This window comes from Eretmochelys imbricata, chromosome 26 (genome assembly GCF_965152235.1).
Source record: "Eretmochelys imbricata isolate rEreImb1 chromosome 26, rEreImb1.hap1, whole genome shotgun sequence".
Classification (NCBI taxonomy): Eukaryota; Metazoa; Chordata; order Testudines; family Cheloniidae; genus Eretmochelys; species Eretmochelys imbricata.
Window position 1 is genome coordinate 5,390,684 of NC_135597.1, and position 20,327 is coordinate 5,411,010.

General features: G+C 48.5%; 1 protein-coding gene across 2 annotated transcripts in view; it reads left to right on the top strand.

The window, feature by feature from the left end:
• The window catches only part of XPO7 (exportin 7), a 71,542-nt gene extending 51,583 nt beyond the window's left edge, over positions 1-19,959 (top strand). For both annotated transcript variants that reach the window (XM_077805860.1, XM_077805861.1), the window contains exons 15-28: positions 1,117-1,190; positions 2,293-2,373; positions 3,343-3,406; positions 4,719-4,827; positions 5,312-5,418; positions 5,908-5,996; positions 6,933-7,040; positions 9,858-9,940; positions 10,644-10,858; positions 12,710-12,848; positions 14,385-14,545; positions 16,730-16,828; positions 17,199-17,326; positions 18,357-19,959. In XM_077805860.1, the coding sequence (XP_077661986.1) occupies positions 1,117-1,190; positions 2,293-2,373; positions 3,343-3,406; positions 4,719-4,827; positions 5,312-5,418; positions 5,908-5,996; positions 6,933-7,040; positions 9,858-9,940; positions 10,644-10,858; positions 12,710-12,848; positions 14,385-14,545; positions 16,730-16,828; positions 17,199-17,326; positions 18,357-18,450 (1,551 nt within the window). In that variant the 3' untranslated portion in view covers positions 18,451-19,959. The remainder of the gene's footprint in view (positions 1-1,116; positions 1,191-2,292; positions 2,374-3,342; positions 3,407-4,718; positions 4,828-5,311; positions 5,419-5,907; positions 5,997-6,932; positions 7,041-9,857; positions 9,941-10,643; positions 10,859-12,709; positions 12,849-14,384; positions 14,546-16,729; positions 16,829-17,198; positions 17,327-18,356) is intronic.
• The last annotated feature ends 368 nt before the right edge of the window (positions 19,960-20,327 follow it).

Sequence of the window (20,327 nt, forward strand, 5' to 3'; positions counted from 1 at the left end):
CCCATCTGTACAAGGGGAGTTAATAGCCCTGCCCTACTTCACAGGGGTGACATGAGGGGGAAAATGCATTAGGATCTGAATGCCTCAAAGTGTTTAGGGTAATGGGGGGCCATATAAGTATCTGAGAGGTGTTAGGGCTGGGTAGGGTTCAGATACTTGGTTAAAACCTACTGGAATTTTTTCCAGACATTCTGAAAAACCCCTAGCCTTTGCACTGATTTGAAACATGGTACGTTGGCTGCCTAAAAGGGCAGTTTTTGCAGACAAGGAAGGGTTTATGGAAGTGGGCCTTTCTCACTTTTTCTGCTATGTGTTCTCTCACAAGATACACTGGAAGTTAACATTGGTGTACTTGGAGCTTAAAGTAGCCCAGGAAAAGGGAGTTGAGAGAAACTATGCCATTTTTATTCCAAAAATTGACACTCAGCCATTCTGATGGCGATACTGAATTATGGGCTCAGGGGCACGGATTAAAGCACCTGGGTGACACTCTTGCTTCTGAAGGTGCAGAGGGCTTAGGAGTGTATGAGAGTGGGGCTAGATCACAGGGATATGAGTGCAGAGTTCATTGCTTCTTTGTACTCATTGCTGTCAGTAGAGAAACCGCATTAGTATTGCAGCTATTGGAATCCCCCTTCTCAGAAAGTGAATGCCCAGATTTTGTATACAGCATCTGTAGCTGCTCTGAGCCTGGCTGGGGATAAACTTTGCTAGAATTAAAAGGAGGATTGAAATATCTTACAGGTCAACAACATTTTCTTCTCTTGTTTGACCTGTTACCCCATGTAGCATATCAGTCTGAGTAAGAATGTGAGTGCCTCAGGGCAGGAACCTTCTCTTGGCGGTCTTGAAAAGCATGAACTAGACAGATCCCTGGGTCAGTGCTGCATGGAGCAGGGAAGAAAATGAATAAGAGCTATCGTCTCTCTTCATAAATGTGGGTCGTGGATCAAATGCTCTCCATGCTTAACTGCTTGGAGGCCCTAGTTCTCAGGGAAATGAAATAGCTATTTTTAAACTCAGGCTGCATCCCCAGTAGAGTCCCAGCCTCTTACAGCGAAAGTATCACTAATTCCATTGGCTTCTTTTTAACTTGCGTTGCTCTGTTCCTTCCAGCTATACCGCCGTCTCTCTGAGGTCCTGGGATTGAATGACGAGACCATGGTCCTGAGTGTCTTCATAGGGAAAATGTAAGTATTTCTGCTTGCAGTCATCAGGGATCCCAGGGTTCACTTGAAAGTGTAACTGGGACAACATCAATGTAAGACAGAGTGTTGTTCAGACTGAGAAAGTAACCTCTGGCTATTCGAGAGAATTATAGGCTGTGGCCAGGGGCTTAGGTCCTGTGCGGCATCCAGGATTATTTATCCGTCATGGAATCTAGCCTGGGCCATGGAGACACACAAATGTAGTACCCTGCCAGCTACACCAGGATGATGGATTCTCATTCCAGTGCCCACTTAATCTGCTGTCTGACATCATTGTTCCACGGAGCAGTCTCAGCTTTCGTGTGCTGCCACACCATTATTGCCAATCACAAGCCAAGAAAGCACTGTGGGGAAGGGGACTGCTCTCTCCAAGGTGTTCTTTTCAAATAGCAGAACTCCGTACGAAAGTAGTGCCAGTACCATTCTAAAAACTCTTCCACTTTAGTAGACTGCTCCCTCCTTGGCTAGTTCCTTGGAAGCTGCCTCCAGATTGAACATGTCAATTGGGTTTTGTCGTGTCTTTTTGGCAGTCACCATTAGAATTTTCACCACTTCAGTAGCTCCAAGGCTGAAGCCCAGTGCCGTGCGCCTGGATGCACATGGCCACCGGCTTTCCACACATCATTTTTGCCTTGGTGTGCATGGTGCCTGTCCACTCTTGCGCACCTGAGCTGCACATCCACAAGGGGTTAAATGGCTCTCCTGGAAGAAGCAAGGGCTACTAGAATTCTGCAGCTGACAGTGGATGGTGCAGGTGCAGAATTGCATACGTCTGCATGTTGTCACTGCCGCAGAATTCTCTTACCCTTGCTGCAGAAATCAGCCCTGGAGTGCCACAGAATTCCAAGGGCCTGGGTATGGGCCAGTGTAGCTTGGGACCCAAGTAGTGAAGATTATCTGAAGGATAATTTTCTAGTCAACCAAATGTAAGTACAGTAATTTTATACCAATATTTTGTGGCTTGTGATGTCTGTGACTTTTTGGAGGGTGGAGATGGTATTGGGTGACGTTTGGAACATTTCACCTTGCAACAAAAGAAATCCAAGCCGTCCCTCTGACCTGTTCTTATTCTCCTCTCCTGTAGCATCACCAACTTGAAGTATTGGGGTCGATGTGAACCTATCACCTCCAAGACGCTGCAGCTTCTCAATGACCTCTCCATTGGATATCCTTTTCTGTAGAAAGCCCTGGGTGTGTAGAACACACTTATATGGTGGAATTTGGGGAGCACTACACCAGTGTGTTATGATGAAATGGGAGCATTTTGCATAAGTCCATTAGTTATTGCCATCCACTGAGCTAATCTCAGTGCATCTTTAATGGATGCTCCTGTAGGTCTGTCAATTCACTAGGAATTTCCTAGAGCTGGAGAGAGACATCTCCAAACACAAATTCCAGCCACATAATATTGGGCATGACTTTATCATCATCCACTCTCCCAGTTGTTGGCTGTGTCTCCATGTGAATTTGGCTTATCTTTTTAAAAACAAACAAACAAAAAAACCCTTCCCCCCCCCCGCTCCCCAATTTGCAGTCTCCCATATCCCCCAAACATCTGAGTAGCCAAGAGAGCATAGATACTTGCTACCCTTTTCACCCTGGTTGCAATGAATCCCAACAGATGGCTGAAGTATTGTAGGCTTTGTAACCATGGATCAGGGCTACTTCATAGCTTATTGCCCACAGCCTGCATTTGTGTGCTGCTGCCATGTCGAAGAGCATAGTACAGGTTGGGGGTCACATCTTCCTTCCAAAATAAGATAAAAATGGAGTCTGCAGGAGGGTGAAATGTGCAGCTTCCCCTTTCAAAGCAGAGTCGATCCCGGAGCATTCCAGAACTTGTAGTGCACGATCGCAGGCTCCGCACAGACGCTTACTGCGTGGAAGGCTCGTGTGCTGTAGATTTACACCCCAGCTTGCTGCGTGCCAGCCATTTGTACAGACGAGTCCTTGGTAACAGGGTTTGGTGAGGAAAAATTTGTGGTTGAGAAGAGAAACCATTCACAAGCCAGAAAGCCCGACGTAGAACTTGTACGTCCTCTGGAAAGTGTTCCCTTGCATGTGCTGTGCAGGCACTTGGAACCGTCCAGTGGCTGGCTGGTTCTGCTTGCTGTTTCCTTAACACCCTTTCCACATACAGTAGTGTTAGGAAATTGGTGAAACTGAGCGCAGTACAGTTCATGCTGAACAATCACACGGTAAGTCTTTCATTCCCTTCCAGCCTCCCTCCGGTAACAAACCCTCACGTGCAAGGTGCGTGCATGCGGGCTAAAGCAAGAACCAGTCCTGTGTGTGTTCACACGCAGACATGCTTCTGAAGAGTAACTGTAAGTCTCCCAAATACTTGCTTCATAGGAGAAGGCTGTTTTTATGATTTATGATCTCTCTTCTCTTTGCCTCTTTCCAAAGCCTGCACTTTAATTCTGATGTCCTGGATTTATATAGTCCCTCTCATCCAAATGATTCCTGCTTCTTTGCAAATGTAATACAGGACTCTCTCTCTCACTCAGTCACTCCCCTCACTGAAATGCAGCCAACTCTGGGGAGGAATGTATGGCATTGTGATGCACTGCTACAACCTAAAGGCAGAAAGTGAAGAACGCTGTATCCAGTTGGAACTACTTTGGGAATTCAGGGAGATGACATGTAGTAGCATTCTAGTATTCTGGTCACATTCCTATCTAATAGACACTCCTACCTCTGGGGGAAAAGGGACAAGGGCTGTTCAGTTGCCACAGACGCCAGGACCTCGGACTTACAGGTCTGCCAATAGGTAGTCCTCCAGCAGTGCAGTATGTTCTCATGCTGTTCTGGGGTGTGACTCAAAGATCACTTTCAGAATCAACACCAGTTATAACAGCACTCAAGGGTTTTCCTTGGAGGTTTCCTGTACTTGTGCAGGCCCTGGATCTGGTCCTCTACTGGAAATTAATAAATAATATTGCATTAAATTGTTTTCCTGGCTTTTGATGGGAGGAAATATCAACAACAGGTGCTTGGATATGGTGATGACTCCTAGAAGTACCTGTACGATAGACTGATCTAATGATTGGATCAAGGCCCGGAAATCCGGACTCCTGGGTCTGTCACCTACAGGCTATGTGACCTTGGGCAACTCTCCTAACCTCTTACCATCCCTGTCTTACACAGGGGGAAATTCATTTCCCTCATTGGAGGTGTAGCACGATTTAATTGTTTATATAGCACTTCAGAATCCTCAGACTAAAGGTAAAGGGCCAAGTATCCTTTCCAAAGAACATGTGTTAATGTTATCTCTGTAATACAAGCAGCACTAGGGAGAGTGGCCCTCTAGTGGCTTATTCTTTGAGGTTAGCCGCAGAAGTAAAGTGGTTAGCAAAGTAAACAGAGTGGTTCAGTCCTGCCAAGGCCCTTGAAAGAACAGAGTATGACTCAAAACAATCAGGGGCCCCTAAATGCCCATGAACCTGTAATATATAAGCCTTGTTGTAAACCTGCCACTCACTGTTAACTTTGCTTTTTCATTGACAGAGTGAGCACTTTTCTTTCCTTGGTATTAACAATCAGTCCAACCTGACCGACATGAGATGTCGGACTACTTTCTACACTGCACTTGGGCGCCTCCTCATGGTGGACTTAGGTACTGCAACCCATTTTCATAGACCTGAGAGGAATGGGGAAATTGAGTTGCTATCTTGTACACAGAGCTCTTAAATGTTCTAATCCCCTTGACTGTGGAAGGTGATGGCTTAGCCAGTAAAAGCTACTGGAAACAGCAGAAGCCCCACCAGGAAGGGGGAGAAGTCTTGAGAGGGGGAGGGATTGCTGTGATAGTCTGTACTAGCAGGAGAGAGATGCAGGCCACTAATATTTAGGGCCAAGTTTTCCTTCACAAGCTGACTCTTACAGACAAACCCACATGCAGTCTTAATTCCGCGAAGTTCTCTCTGCACCCCTCGTCTTTTCTCCCTGTTAAGGATTGATAAAGGCACCATCTTTAACAAGAGGAACACAAGCTCCCTAAAATTAGCGCGCTCAATGCCTGTCTCTCACCTGCACACACACTGCTGTGAGAAGTGGAGTCTAGGTGGAAGGTGTCAGTTTCCTCTTTGCTTCTCTTTCAGGGGAAGATGAGGATCAGTATGAACAGTTCATGCTGCCCCTCACCGCTGCATTCGAGGCTGTGGCACAGATGTTCAGCACAAACACTTTCAATGAACAAGAAGCAAAAGTAAGTCCAAATTGAGCAAGACAAACATTTTAGTTACTCAGTGCCTTGGGACTTTGCATCCATTCTTTTTCCAATGGGGGCCTTGTCATCCATGACTTAATCAAAACTTCCTTTTAGTGCTTTACTCCCAAACTTTGGGAGGTGGTAGACAAGGTCGGGGAGACCCAGATCTCTTAGAGACAGGGTAAATGATTGCAAGAAGGGATCCAGGCATTTGGGAAAGGGAGGTGTCTCATTCACCCAGGGTAGCTCAGACACTGTGCGTGGCTTTAACCAGTGACACCCCTTAGTACTCTCTCTGCCCTGGCTTAACTTGAGTGCATTCCTGTTGCTTAAGAAGGAGGAGTGTCCAATTTTTGAGACTGGAGGCCACCCAAGAAACACCCCATTGCTCTTGGTTGGAAGGGCGGTGGGCTAGTGGAGGCCGCGAGAGGGAAATGTCAGGAAGTATGTCACTCAACATGTAATGTCTCTCCCTTCCCAATTCAGAGGACCTTGGTCGGCCTTGTGAGAGACCTGAGGGGAATAGCTTTTGCCTTCAATGCCAAGACCAGCTTTATGATGCTCTTTGAGTGGATGTATCCTCACCCTAAAATCCCACTGGCCACAACAGCACTAAAGACATTAGAATCGAGGGATCCGTGGTTCAGGGCTGTTGCTCCCAAAACCATACGGCTAGATGGGACCATAAGGGTCATCTAGTCTAGTCCCTGCCAAGACAGTTAATTGTGTATTCAGTTAACTCTTTGTTTGTAGTTCTCCTCTTTACAGTCAAGAGAATTTGCAGCTCCTGGTGCATCTCTCTCAAGCTTTAAGAAAAAACTCCTTTTGGGAGCCCTGCCTGTGGTTTCATATTACATCCTGCCACAAAGGAGACTAGAAATCAGTTCTAAGGCTTAGGGTTGAATTCCAAATGGGCCTAAAGGCTTTAGGCACCCAAATTCCCCTGGCTTTTAATGGGAGTTAGACACTCAGCTCCTTTAGGCTCCTCTGAAAATGCCATCCTACATCTCTTGCTCCTTAGGGCTGGCAGTAGTTGGGAAGTAGCCTGTTCACCTTGGTGAGCCCCAAATAAAGCTGATCAAGAAGCAACACCTGTGGACTCCAGGTGTTGTCTGGAGTCTTCTGCCTGGTGGAGGCCACATGCCCGTAACATGGGGCAGGCTGCTTGGAAAAGGTGAACATAAACTGATCGTGGTTGGCTTTGGCAGCAGTGGATGCAGGCACAGAGATACCCCATTATCTCCCTTTGCCCTGAGATATTTCAGTTATTGTACTGTGTAAATAAATATTACCAGCCAAACGGTGGTTTAAATGGAAACAAGTGACTCTGTTCTCCAGGAGAGTAAGCCCCGGCCAGCACCATTGGCTATGTTGAGTGCCCAGAGAGAGGCCAGGAGCAAGAGAGCCTCTCTCCAAAGGCTGGAGCAGGGCAAGACCTTTGACCTGAGTTTAAACTGCTGACCTTTTCTTCATAATTGAAACAACAAAGTTCCTTAGCTTCTGAGTTGCAGCTATCCGTCCTACATGCCAATTCTACAGCGGGCGATTGAATTGTGGTACCACGACCCAGCCTGCACTACACCTGTGCTCAAACTGATGGCAGAATTGGTGCATAACAGGTACGAGACTCCAACATCTGACAGCAAATGGGAATTCCTGTCTCCTCACTGTCACCCATTAGTTTGAGGCTTGACCATGTTCTCTGCTGCCCAGCCATGTCTCTTCCATTTCCCTCTGTTTGTGCTTTGCAGGTTGCCAGCCGAAAAAGCAGCCGCCCTCTCAGTAGGGAAGCAAATATAATAGTTGACCTATTAATCCTGCCTCATGACCCAGTTAAACCAAAGAGCTGTCTTTCTGTGAGCTCTTAACGGAAGAGAATGTGTGGAGAGACTAGATCAGAAACCAGTGTTTGTTCGTTTGTTGGAGTACCTGTTTCTGGGGCCCATCGCCATAACATCTGAGAAATTTACATTAATTTAAAAACATGCAGTTAAAATGAGTGGTGCTCCATCTGGTGGTCACATGACCAGTGGTTCTTTTTGCTAGCAGATAGATATCTCTGCCACCGTTCAGATAATTTAGAAGCTGCCTAACGTGTGAGTGAAAGACTGCCAAACTTTTATCTCTGGAGTACTGCCAGGTGAACAGAACTCTGTACGCGAGAGCAATGCTAAGCGTTGTTATAGCCATGCAAGAAGGAAACTAGACTTGAACAGAGAAAGGGGCTTTATTGCTCTTGAGGATCCATATTGTGGTGCTGTTGACCAAAGAAAAGATATATTTGTGAAAGGACAAACCCTCATAGACTTTAAGACCAGAAGGGACCATCATGATCATCTAGTGACCTCCTGCACATTGCAGGCTACAGAACCCTGCCCACTGACTCGTATAGTAGGCCCATAACCTCTGGCTGAGTTACTGAAGTCCTCAAACCTATTGAATCTCCCCCTTATTTGTTGAGGTGTAAGCTAGGAAAAAGATTCCCGTGCTACACGTCAAGTTGAAAACGTATTCACCTGTAGGGAAGCAAACTATCTAATTGCCAAGCGCGTACGTCACAGTATGGATAGGCAATAGTCCCACCACTGCCAGACCTTGCTACCACGCCGTTCCTTGGGTTACGGTGTACAGTAACGTAGCAGTTATTGCTGAGGTGGGATTTCTGGCATGTGTGATCTTAATATTCTTAAACCATGTGTCGCACTGGCCTTTTTTTTTTTTTTTTTTTTTTTTTTTTTTGGAGACAGCAGCTCTCTTGTCTCCATCTCTGAGCTGTCTGGCTTAGATAGTGCCATTATTATTACCAGACTGGGGCAACTGCTTCTGACCTCCCACAAATGGCTCTAAGCTAGGGGTGGGCAAACCTTTTGGCCCGAGGGCCATATCGGGGTTGCGAAACAGTATGGAGGGCTGGGTAGGGAAGGCTGTGCCTCCCCAAACAGCCTGGCCCCTGCCCCCTATCCACCCCCTGACTGCCCCCCTTAGAACCCCCGACCCATCCAACCCCCCCACTCCTTGTCCCCTGACTGCCCCCTCCTGGGACCTCCTGCCCCCCGGGACATCCCGCCCTGACCCCTATCCAACCCCCCTTGCTCCCTGTCCGTCCCCCATCCGGGGACCCCACCCCCATCCAACTCCCCCTGTCTCCTGACTTCCCCCTGGGACCTCCTGCCCTTTATACAATCCCCCCCAACCCTTTACCATGCCGCTCAGATCAGCAGGACAAGCTTATTGGAAAGCCTGGGAGGTGGGTGGGTGCAAGTCGCATTGCCTGCACGGCGTGTGGCTCCAGGGGAGGAGCCGGGGGCTCAGCAGCTGTAGTTTGCCCACCTCTGGTGGTGCCCAGAACCCCCCTGCCCCCAGCAAACTCCACACACACACCTGCCTTTGGGTGGGGAAGGGGGGTCTGGGGTTCAGGCGATTAGGTTGCACGAGGGGGTGGGGATGCAGGCTCTGAAAGGGAGTTTGAGTGCAGAAGGGGTGAGAGGTCAGGTTCTGGGAGGGAGGTGGGTGGGGGACGGAGTCTGGGGGCAGGCTCTGGGGTGGAGTTTGCCCCAGCCCAGAGCCTGCACCCAGGGGAGTGGGGTGCAGGAGGGGTGCAGGCTCTGGGAGGGAGTTTGGGTGGGGGAGGGGGTCTGGAGTGCAAGCTCTGGGAATGCGTTTGGGTGCTGGGTGCAGGCTCTGGGCAGGGGGCGGGGGTGCAGGAGGGGGTGGCTGTGCAGGCTCTGGGAGGGAGTTTGGGGACAAAAGTAGGTGCAGGGGAGGGGTAGGAGTGCAAGAGGGAGTTGGGGAGGAGGTGCAGGATGGGAGTGCAGGAGGAGGTCAGGGGTGCAGGCTCTGGGAGGGAGTTTGGGGGTGAGGGTGCAGGAGGAAATTTGGGGGCCGAAGGGTGTGTTTGCGGAGGGGGTGAGGGGTGCAGGCTCTGGAAATGGATGTGGGGAGTTCGATGCTTACCTGCAGCACCCCCTACGGCAGAGGCTCCTAGGCAGGGCTGGCCTGGTGGTGTCTCCTCATGCTGCTGTCTCCAGGCACCGCCCCTGCAGCTTCCCATTGGCTGCAAGGGTGTTTGGGGCGGGGGCAGCGCGCAGCGGCACAACCCCCTCACACGGGCTGCAAAGACCTGCCAGCAGCTGCCTGGAATGAGCATGCAGGAAGCCGCTCAGCCATGCTGCGGCTGAGCCCATGCTGTTTTGAATCGCCCAGAGGCACCAGGTGGGGCTGGGGGAAGAGGTGGGAAACTTTGCTGGAGCCGGGCCCCGGGACAGGAATATTCCTGGTGCCTGGGCACCACGGGCTCATAGAACTCGCCGCCCATGCTCTGCTCTAAGCACAAGGATGCCACAATATAGATCAGCAGAGCAGATGGTCACTCCTTTCTCCTTCGCACACCTGTGTGAGCAGCTTTGTATTTACTTCTGTTCTGTTCTGCCTTCTAGGTCCCAAAGGTTGCAGTTCGATGTGTCCTCACCAAATGGCATCCTGCTTTTCCGGGAGACTAGTAAAATGATAACTACATATGGTGAGTCCCCAGCTTCTGCCCTGACTTAGCTCCTGATTGCTGGTCACTTGGTGAGCAGGGACTAGTGCCCTTGTCAGTGCTGCCTGGGGTTTTGAGGAGACTGGGGTGAGATGCAGGGTGAAGTAACTTGCCAAGTTCTTACTGGCCTTGCTTGTATAAAGGGGGAGGATTCTCTCCAGGGCCTGATGCAGACAGGCAGGGGTGAGAGCTTAGGGATTTTTGCATGGGATTGAGAAAAGGAGAGGGTAGCTCATGGCTCTTCTGGTGGAGGCCAAGCAGCAGCTGTGCTGAGCTCCACATGAGCAAATGCCTTTCTGTATGGAGTTGGTAGTTACTTGGGGACTGGATCCTACTACTAAGGGAAGCCATTAACACCGCCCTGTTCCCATCAGCAAAGCCATACGCTTGCGTTCAGCCAGGTGGACCAGTTCTCTCACAGTCTCCAAGAGCGTGATGTGTAGGTAAAGAGCCATGCTACTAAGCAGTTCCTGTTGGGACATGTCACCGCATAGGCCAGGACAAGTGGTTGCTATAAGCCGTGCTCAGGAAACTGGCCCAGAGTTTCAGCACCAGCTGTCCATGTTCTCCATGGTCACTCAGACAGCTTTGCTGCTTTTCCCCAGTCTTCGCGGGGGGAGCAACGCACTGAGATGAGGGCTGGAAGCGGTGCTGGGATACTGAGTCTCCTTCTGTGCTTGTGCAGGAAATCGTATCCTAACACTAGGGGAGGTCCCAAAGGATCAAGTCTATGCCTTGAAGCTCAAGGGGATTTCCATCTGCTTCTCTATGCTGAAGGCTGCGCTAAGTGGCAGCTACGTCAACTTCGGTGTCTTCCGTCTGTATGGGGACGACGCACTCGACAATGCCTTGCAAACCTTTATTAAGCTCTTGCTCTCCATCCCGCACAGTGATCTTCTGGTAAGCCAACACACCTGTGATTAACCACTAGGTCTCATCTAATCACAAGCTATGTGCCAACTGCAGAGCCCATTCCCTGTGTGCTGATTCCAGCTGACACCCATACCTGTGTCGCCGACTTAGCTAGGATGTTGATGCTACTTCTGCTGGAACATCTGCTTTTCTCTCTCCAAAGGGCAATTGTAGGTCACGTTCAGTGCTTCATGCCCAAAGGCCCACGCAATTAGATATATCAAACTGAGCAATGAAAACTCTGTGACTTCAATATAGCACCTGTGTGTGTGTGTGTGTGTGTGTGTGTGTGTGTGTTCCTGTGAAGTAATTCCTCAGTGTCTTGCTGCTTAGAGAGCTATGCCTCACTGTGACAAACAGGAGTTGTACTTGTCCTGTCCCCTTCCCGTATGCTGCTGCTTGCAGTAATGTATTTGGAGACCAGAGTTACAAACCTAGCTAGACTGTAGTAAGGGAGACGTTGGACCTTTGGTGTTCACCAAAGGGATTTCCTAATGCCAATTAGCACTAATACTGAGCCCCAGAGTTGCTGAGCTTGAAAGAGGGCAGCTACATACATACAACAGGGCAGCTACATCCTTCTAGACAATCTTCCCTTTTTCCAGATGTGTCTAGTTTCCCTCGCATCTTCCCCAGCTCCAGCCAATCCTGCCAGGTCCCAGTACACACCACGATCTCCCTCTGCTCCTGAAAAGCAGGCAGTGCAGCCTTGTATGAGCTGAGACAAGTGCAGGGGATTCTGAGGGGCTGGTATCCATTGCATATCCTCTGTGTGTTCTACAGCAGAGCCTCTCAGACTCCAAGTTGCAGTAAGATCTGCCTTGAAGCCCTATTAAAAGGGCGAAGAGTGCAGGATGGGCAATTAAACCATGGCTTTTGAAGGAATATTGGAACTGTACAGATGAGTGAGCTTGTGCCTTTCCCACGGGGCCCTGCCTACCTGGGATTCTGGGCGAGATGGAACAACTGCATATTCAGCACAGTCTGCTGCATGCCCAGAGTCCTGTCTGAAAACAGCCCCATTCCTCCTCACCCACCCCATTTCCCTAGGGCTTGTGCGTTACGCTGCAGCTTATCTCTTCCCTCCTCTCACCGGGGCATTGGCAAGTCTCTGTAGAGCAGTGACCTAAATAATCCCACCCTTCTCTGAAAAACACTTCATGCAAATGGAGACTTTTCCTTACCTTCTGAGGCTGTTGGCAGAGCTCTCGGCACATCAGCAATCAGAACACAGTCTTGTTAGAGGCCAGCCCAACATCTGTCTTCTATACAAGCCTGGAGTACAGTATTCTCTGCCCACTGCCTGCCTGTGCTGACATGCTTGGCCAGAATCTCTGCAGGGTTGGTGAGAGTTTGCATGGTTATCCAAGCCTGTGTGCTCACTAGACTTCCTACCACAGCAGAACCTGACCCTAGTGCCCCAAGGGCTCACACAGCGTTCTTTGTCTGATAGGTTGGTACTGACACATCAAAGTAGAAGGCTGCATGTCCAGCACTGGAGTTAGCTGACTAAGCCACCAAGCCAAAAACTGGATGGAAAAGATATTCCAGTATTACACCAATGAAGGAAACGTGGCTGGATACTGTTGTGTGACATTAAGCACATAAACGGGATGAGCTAAAAAATGTAAATGTAGCACACACAAGTTGTCCGTGGGGAATGTTTTCATAAGTGTTTAGTCGAGTAGACTCTCTCAATGAGCAACTTCCAATTGGTTGAAGTGGGTTGAAAGGGATGTGATTAGACTTGCTCTGCAGGAAGTCCTGTGCTTGATTCTAAATTAACCATTAGACCCTAAAGTCTCTTCCCTCTTTCTCTCTCTCTTTCTCTCTCTGCAGGATTACCCCAAACTCAGCCAGTCATACTATTCCTTACTGGAAGTTCTTACCCAGGACCACATGAACTTTATAGCCAGTCTAGAGCCCCATGTAATCATGTATATTCTTTCTTCCATTTCAGAAGGTCTGACTGCACTAGGTAACCATCTATATTCTTTTGGGGGTACATACAACGGGCTCTTTTGGGAATGAGGAGAAGATTAAGGATTTTGGTTTAAATTAGCATAAATTTAAACCATTAACAAACTAGAGTGAAGAACTATTTATGATGCAGATTGGGAGGGAGTTTGTTCAATTTTCATGGCACGCCACCTTTGTATATGATAGTACCTAGAGGCCACCAGAGATGGCTGCTCCAGCCTTGCACTGTACTTACGTATATGTGTGTGTGACACACACATGACAGTCACTGCCCTAAGGAACTAACAATTTAAATAGACAAGAGATTAGAGAGTTTGTTTTGTCCCCATTTTAGAGCGGGGGAACTGAGGCACAGAGGTTGTGATTTACCTCGTAGAGCCAGGAATTGAACCCAGTATCCTAGACCAATGCCATAACCAGGGAAGAAAAGAGAGACACGTGGTCTATAAAGATGGCTGAAATGAGTCCATGGAGGAGCAAACAAGGAGGACAACTTTGAACTCTACCGTGCATGGCAATCCTCCCTAAATTAATGCTCCATATGGAAGGGGAATTCTGTTTAATCTCTTAAATAGAGCAGTGGGTAACGTAATAGAAAAATCTAGCTGTGAAAAATGGAGATCTGCAGATGAACAGGCTGAGTGTTAGTTTAGCTCAGTGGGTATTCCTGGTGCTCTACACCCAATATAGTCCCAAATAACTTGTGACCTCAGGACCCTACCCAGCCAACCCCCTGACCCTGGGCAGGAATAGCGCTTCCTGCAGCGAGTTTCCCATTACCGGCCCTATGGTCAGACCTAACATGATACGTGGTGATGACGGACAGGGAGGGGTGCGGTAGGGGTAGGGAGGACATCAGTAAGATCATGTGGTTACTTCGGGAAGTCAGATGCATGTCTTGGTGTCTGGTTTTATATTGCTAATGGTGACTGTACCAAGTTATCTTCGTTACATCCTTTCGAAGTACTAAGTTGCGGGCCCAACAAAAATGACCCCTGCACCAATGGTGTCTGTTCCCTCCAAATGAGTCTGTTAAAGGGAAAGAGCCGCTTGTGTACAACAGTGGTAGTTTTATTGTGCTGCTTAGTTTGCCTAAAAAGGCATGGCAGTTCCCCCAACCCAGACTGTGACAGCAGGCAGCTGAGAGCATCACCTGCTAGACATCTGCTGGTTACATGACAAACTGGGGAGCTGTGCTGAGTTACCCTAGCTAGGTGCACACATGGGTGGACGCTTACGCCTTCCCGTGTCCTGCACACGTGAACAGGGCACAGTGAGCTAATGCAGGGTACCATATTGCTTCACCTCCAGTTACTGTAGGCTTGGACACTGGAGAATCATTAGTGTGTCAACTTGGCTGCTGTTGGCTGGCTTAGGATAAATTTGTGCTACTTGGGTAGGCCTCAGAGAGGAGAAGGACTGGCCAGGTGGTGATGGGCTTGTTAGTGATGGGCCTGGGGTCTTTCCCAGCTGTGTCTCATGTAAGGAAATACTCGTCTTGTCCCACTCTCTTCCCTTTTTCTTATCCTCATAGACACCATGGTTTGCACAGGCTGCTGTTCCTGTTTGGACCACATTGTCACGTATCTCTTCAAGCAGCTGTCCCGCAGCACCAAGAAGAGGACCACTCCCCTGACCCAGGAGAGTGATCGGTTCCTGCACATCATGCAGCAGCACCCAGAAATGATTCAACAGGTAAAAAGGAAAGGGACCAGTAAAGGGGAGATGCTGCTTCTTGCAGTGTGCTGTCGCCATCTGGTGGCCACATAAGTGGTGATGCTGAACTCTCATCTGTGCTTTTCATCTTCTCTCACAGTTGCTAATCCTCAATCCCCAGCACTGCTCCCCCCCAACTCTATAGCTGAAGTCCAGAGGGGCTAAGCAACTTGCCTGAAGCCAGCCGGGGTTGGTGTAATCTTAAGAATCAGCAGGTTGTGCCTTCCCACCATGCGTTGGATGCACTGTTTTTAAACTTAAATTTGAAAGAAATAGCCAAAACCTTCTAAACTTTTTAAATATAATTTTAAAAATCCCCCAATAGGTATAGCCTGTGTTGTGGAACTTACTGATAGCTAGTAAAGCTGAAACCAGAAAAATATCTGCCAGCAGTGAGCATGTAATCTCCTTACACTATATTTTAACACAAGAGCCAATTCAAAAGAGGCTAGAAAGCTTCAGGAGGCTATATAAGTGTTCCAAACAGAACAGAAACAGCACAATCCTGCTGCTTAATGAGGGAATGACCAGGTCCTCCCCATAAGGATCAACACTCTGCCTTGAGCCTTTCGCTCTCTCTACTCAAGCTGTTTATTACCTTGTACAGCAAACACTACCTTGGTGTCATTATGCCTGGAGTTCATAATCACCTCTGCGGGATACATTTAATAATCTGGTTTTATTCCTGCAGTCTGTCATCTTCCTCTTACTGCTCTTCCCAGAACCCATGGTGAACACAGAACTGGCCAGTTTCCTTTCCTCTTTGCTGGTCGTGATTATAGATTGTAAGATCTGTAATATGAGTTGTAAAACCAGTCCAACAGTCGTTTTCCTTGCCTGAATCAGTCCCAGCTCACTTGTAGGCTGACTTCAGCACTTGCTGTCAAACACTTTTTCCCTTCCTCTGTCATTCAGTTAAATCCAGGTGAATTGCTGCATATCCGTTGGGATGGTGGGTCTGCCCCTTTTCCACCAGTGATTCCATTACTGGAATCTCTTCATTCACCCCTTTTGGTGAAACACTTGTCCCTCGTGTGCCCCTTCCCCCCCGCCAGCACATGCTTACTTCCACACTGCCACACCCAGTGATGGCACACTGCATTCCCATGTAGGCATCCAGCACCTCTCAAGTTAGACAAGAGCTCGACTTCAAGGAGGATCAGAAATCATTGTGCTGCTCTCATGCTGCCCCCTCCTGGCAGATCTGGTTGAAAAAAGCGGGCTTTGTGTTTGATTAGAACAGTGGTTCTCAGACTTTTGTACTGGGGACCCCTTTCACACAGCGAGCCTCTGAATGTGGCCCCTCCCTTATAAATTAAAAACACTTTTTTATATATTTAACACCATTATAAATGCTGAAGGCAAAGCAGGGTTTAGGATGGAAGCTGACAGTTCACAGCCTCCCATGTAATAATCTTGTGACCCCCCTGAGGGGTCCCGACTCTCAAAGTTCGAGGAAGTTGCTACAACATGAACTGGAGCCTTAGTCTGCTACAGGAAGAGACTGGAAACTGCTTGTGTGAACCAACAATGTTAAGATCTTGTGCTTACCTTTGAGCTAGTTCTGACTTGGCCTGGCAGACCATGGAGGGGAAGACGGTGTGAAGTGGCTTTCCAATGGATTGAAGAGCATGCTCACCTGCACGCGCTCCATTTCAGTTCCTGTATGCATCTAGTTTGAGGTGGTTCCCAGACAGGGATCTCTTCTGCTTTGGGACAATACAGGGAGTTTCTGCCATGGAGCCCCAAAATGGCTTTCAGCTGCTGCACACATTCCTACATAGGAGTTCATTGTGATCTGTTGGGAGCATCCATGGGCTCTCATGATGCTAATGCCTACCACAGCATGATAGCATTGCAGGCTTAAGAGGCAACCCACTGAGGCTCAAATAGGGGACATGTCACTAGTCCAGGAAGCTCTGTGCAGAGTGGGGTTAATCTCTATAGCCTCAACATCTGGGGTCAGCTTCTGACCTCCATTTACAGTAATGAAAGAGAGACGACCCAGCACTAGTGGGGGACAGAGGCAAACCTGGGTTTCAAATAAGGGTCACCTGAGAAGCGAGTTTGTGATGGGATGGTAAATACTGACACATGCTCCCAGGGCAAGAGGTGGGTTTGAGGGAACAGCCTAACTCTGTGGACCTCCCTCTATCTTTCCAGATGTTGTCAACGGTGTTGAATATCATCATCTTCGAGGACTGCAGGAATCAGTGGTCCATGTCTCGGCCTCTGCTGGGCTTGATATTGCTCAATGAAAAGGTAGGCAGGATTAAGCTGACTTTAATCAGGAGTGATCCAAGGACTTGAGCCCATCCTGGTATCCTACAAATGAACACGGGGGTACTCAGGCAGAGCTGGGGTGTGGGGAGCCAGGACTGGTGTGGCTGTGTGCACTGCAGAGCAGGAGTACAATGCTCTGGCAGGACTGTGGATTGACAAGCTTGCATGCACCATGCTTAATTCTAAGTCCTATGGGCTGCTCATTTTCTCAAGTCCTAGAATCCATCCAAAATACACAATGCGCTTTCTGCCTGCCCTTGCCCAAATGAGATGAGCTGAAGCCAGCACTGATGCTGCTGTTCAGCACTCTCCTCTGAAGGCTGATCTTCCTTCTTTTTTCTCCTCCCAGTATTTCTCTGATTTACGGAACAGTATAGTGAACAGCCAGCCCCCTGAGAAGCAACAGGCGATGCACCTCTGTTTTGAGAACCTCATGGAAGGCATTGAACGCAACCTGCTAACCAAGAATAGAGACAGGTCAGTATGGGAAAAATCCCTTGGCCAAAGAACCTGGTTGATGACCAAGCAGTGCGGCTGACAGCTCCCCACAAAGGGTGGCACTGCACAGTTAGTGAACCTGCTCCATGTGGCAAGGCCCCCAGAACACCATGGGAAATGGCTAGGCTCCATGGACACATCAGGCTTTTGTGCACAGACAGTGGGGTGATCGTGCCTTGGGCAGTTCTTGCCTCCTGGGGGCCAAGTGCTACATGGCTCATCTTGTGGGAGTAAACTCTTAAATTCCTTGGTGTAACACCAGCTCCCAGGTTCTAAAAACCTGAGCACCTGCCCAGGAGCTATATGGAGCTAAGGTGGGTCAGACACATTGTGTATCTGTTCGAATTGTTCCAAAAGTAGTAACTCAAAGGCAAACTGGCTTCCCAGTGTTGAGGTGAAGGAATAATGGAGCTGTCACTGGCTCCCCTCTCACTCCGGCATGACAGCCTCCTACATCTCACATGCAGAAAGCAGGGGTGCCGGATCTTAACCTGTGCATCTGCTCAGTGGGATGGGAGTAGGGGCTAAGGGCTGCTGGCCCTTCTCTTATCCCTGGTTCCAACTGGCAGGCAGAAAAGCAGGCCTCTCTGTGTGTGCGCTGCTGATTAGATACTCGTGCATCGTGCCCTGGTGTGGAGGGAATGGCTGGGTAGTTGCAGGTTACATTATCACACTGGCTGATGTGTTCACTGCTCCTCTGCTGCCTTCCCACTATTCACTGAAACCTGCAGGGCCAACACACCCTGACCAGATACCCCTCAGTGGCCAAAATGCAGTCATATAGCCCCAGGCCTTCTGCAGTAGCCTGTAGCTACACTCCTGCTTCATGCATGAGCAGACACTACAGATCCCAGCATGCACTGCTCCATCTTTGTCCCAAAATTAGCATTATAGGCTGGGAGTTGGAGCCTCCTGGCTCCAGCTATGTTTTAAAGGGGAGATCAAGTGTCATCTTGTCATTGTAATTGCTGACCCCCTGCTCTAACATGCTGGTCTGTGTTTTCTGTAGGTTCACTCAGAACCTGTCTGCGTTCCGACGAGAGGTAAATGACTCTATGAAGAACTCCACCTATGGCGTGAACAGCAACGACATGATGAGCTGACACCTTCCCCTGACTCCACCTGTACAGAGCAGCATCTCTTTGGCCTGGACCAGAGGGGTTAACGTTTCCGATGGAAAGATAAGAGGGCGTTTCTGATCCCTACTCTTCCCTAGGGTTGGACTGCAGCGCTGTTTGGCTGTACTCCATGTCCAAGGGAGGAGGGAACAGGAGCAGTGTTAAAGCTCACCAGGGCAGGGTGCTTCTGTTTCCTTGGGAGGGGGTGGAGGGGCATAGCCCAGGGGTGAGAATCCAGCATCTCCCTACCAGAATGTCTGGGTGGAACCCTAGCACTCTGCTGCAGCCTGCCTTGTATAAACATGTACATTTTTTCATAACATTTTGAACAAGGTTTATATTGACTCAGTTTAAAAAAAAAAAGTATGATTGAAATTTTTACAGAGTCTAGTGCACCAATGCTGAAGTGAGGGTTGTGTATGTGAGTGAGGAAGGTGTGTCTCATGCTGGCCTGAAGCTTTCTTGGGCAAGGGGGTGTGAAAGTGCAGAGATATATTTAGTGACAAGTGTAGAGAGAAGCAAAAAAAAGTAAAATTCCAAATGTATATTTTTTCTTATAAGCCCCTTTAAATCACAACTTCCTGTTACTGTTTCCCCCTTGTTATTAGGAACTCTAAGCCATGCTGTACGATCATCCAGCTGTGCTAGCCCATGGGTGTCTCCCCTCTACCCTGTGTAACAGATACTGTCCAGTTGTCACTCAGCTTCGGGCCCTTGCCACTCCATGTGTGAGTGCAGCAAGTTCTCCTTTTTTGGATTGGGATGCTTCTCCCCCTACCTATTCCCAGAAGCCCCACTACACTTTTTCCTTTTAATTGTAAATTGTCCTTTTGTTTCCCATTCTGTAAAGCTGGAAGTGCAGGTGGAATAAGAACGCTCTAAAGGTTGAGCTTGTCCATAGTACTTGTAAAAAAATCACAGGCCCCACGGAGCTGCCTTTTTGTTAAGACACAAGGGGCGCTCCCCCTGAGCAAAAGAACTGCAATGTCTTCCCTTGAGGTAGTGCATGTGTATATTTATATATAGTGCACTCCTGAATGTATGACACAGCCAAGAACATAGGATTTGTGTTGAATCTACCACCGTGGTGGTGGGTTCTTAATAACAAGGTCTGCATAGCATGAAGTACCTAACATCCCCCTTAAAACAAATCCATTTTTCTAAATCCCTATATTAAATGTTTTGGATATAAAATTTACTTACAGAAGAAAGTTAAGGGGGGGGGGATGGGAAAACCTGTTTGCCTTGTACTTTTCCACTATTGTTGCTGCTAGTTGTGTGCATCTCTAGCTCAGCTCTAACCCCCGGACACTGTCCTTAGGTTTTATTTCAATTTCTCTTCCCTGACACCACCCACTTTTTTTTTTTGTTCTTTCCTCTGGCGATTGTGTGTTGGGTCCTTTTCTGTGTGAGCAGATTGCTGGTTGACTTGTAAGGGTGTTTGCTGCATACAGTGTAAGCATTGTGACTGCAAATAAACTTCAATGGTTTCTACTGAGCTGTGTCTTTTTAGATCACCACCTCCACTCTCCCGGAAGGGAGAGAATGACTGTCTCCCTCCTAGGGATGGAGGTATTTTAACAGCAAAACTAAATCAATAGATGGCAATCCGCTGATGGAGCCGGGACTTAAACCCCAGGCTGCCACAGCCAAGGTGAGACCAGTAGCCATTATACAATACACAACCTTCTGTTGCCAATCCTAGGAGGGGAGTGTTCCACATCAAGTCAACAGTGGGCCTAGTACCTGCTCTTCAATCTGTGAAACCTACCCTTTGTGCCTGAAACTCATTCAGGCACTTGGCTGGCATTAGCTTTAACAACATCTACTAGAGATGAAGGTAAGAGCTCAGTAAAAATTTG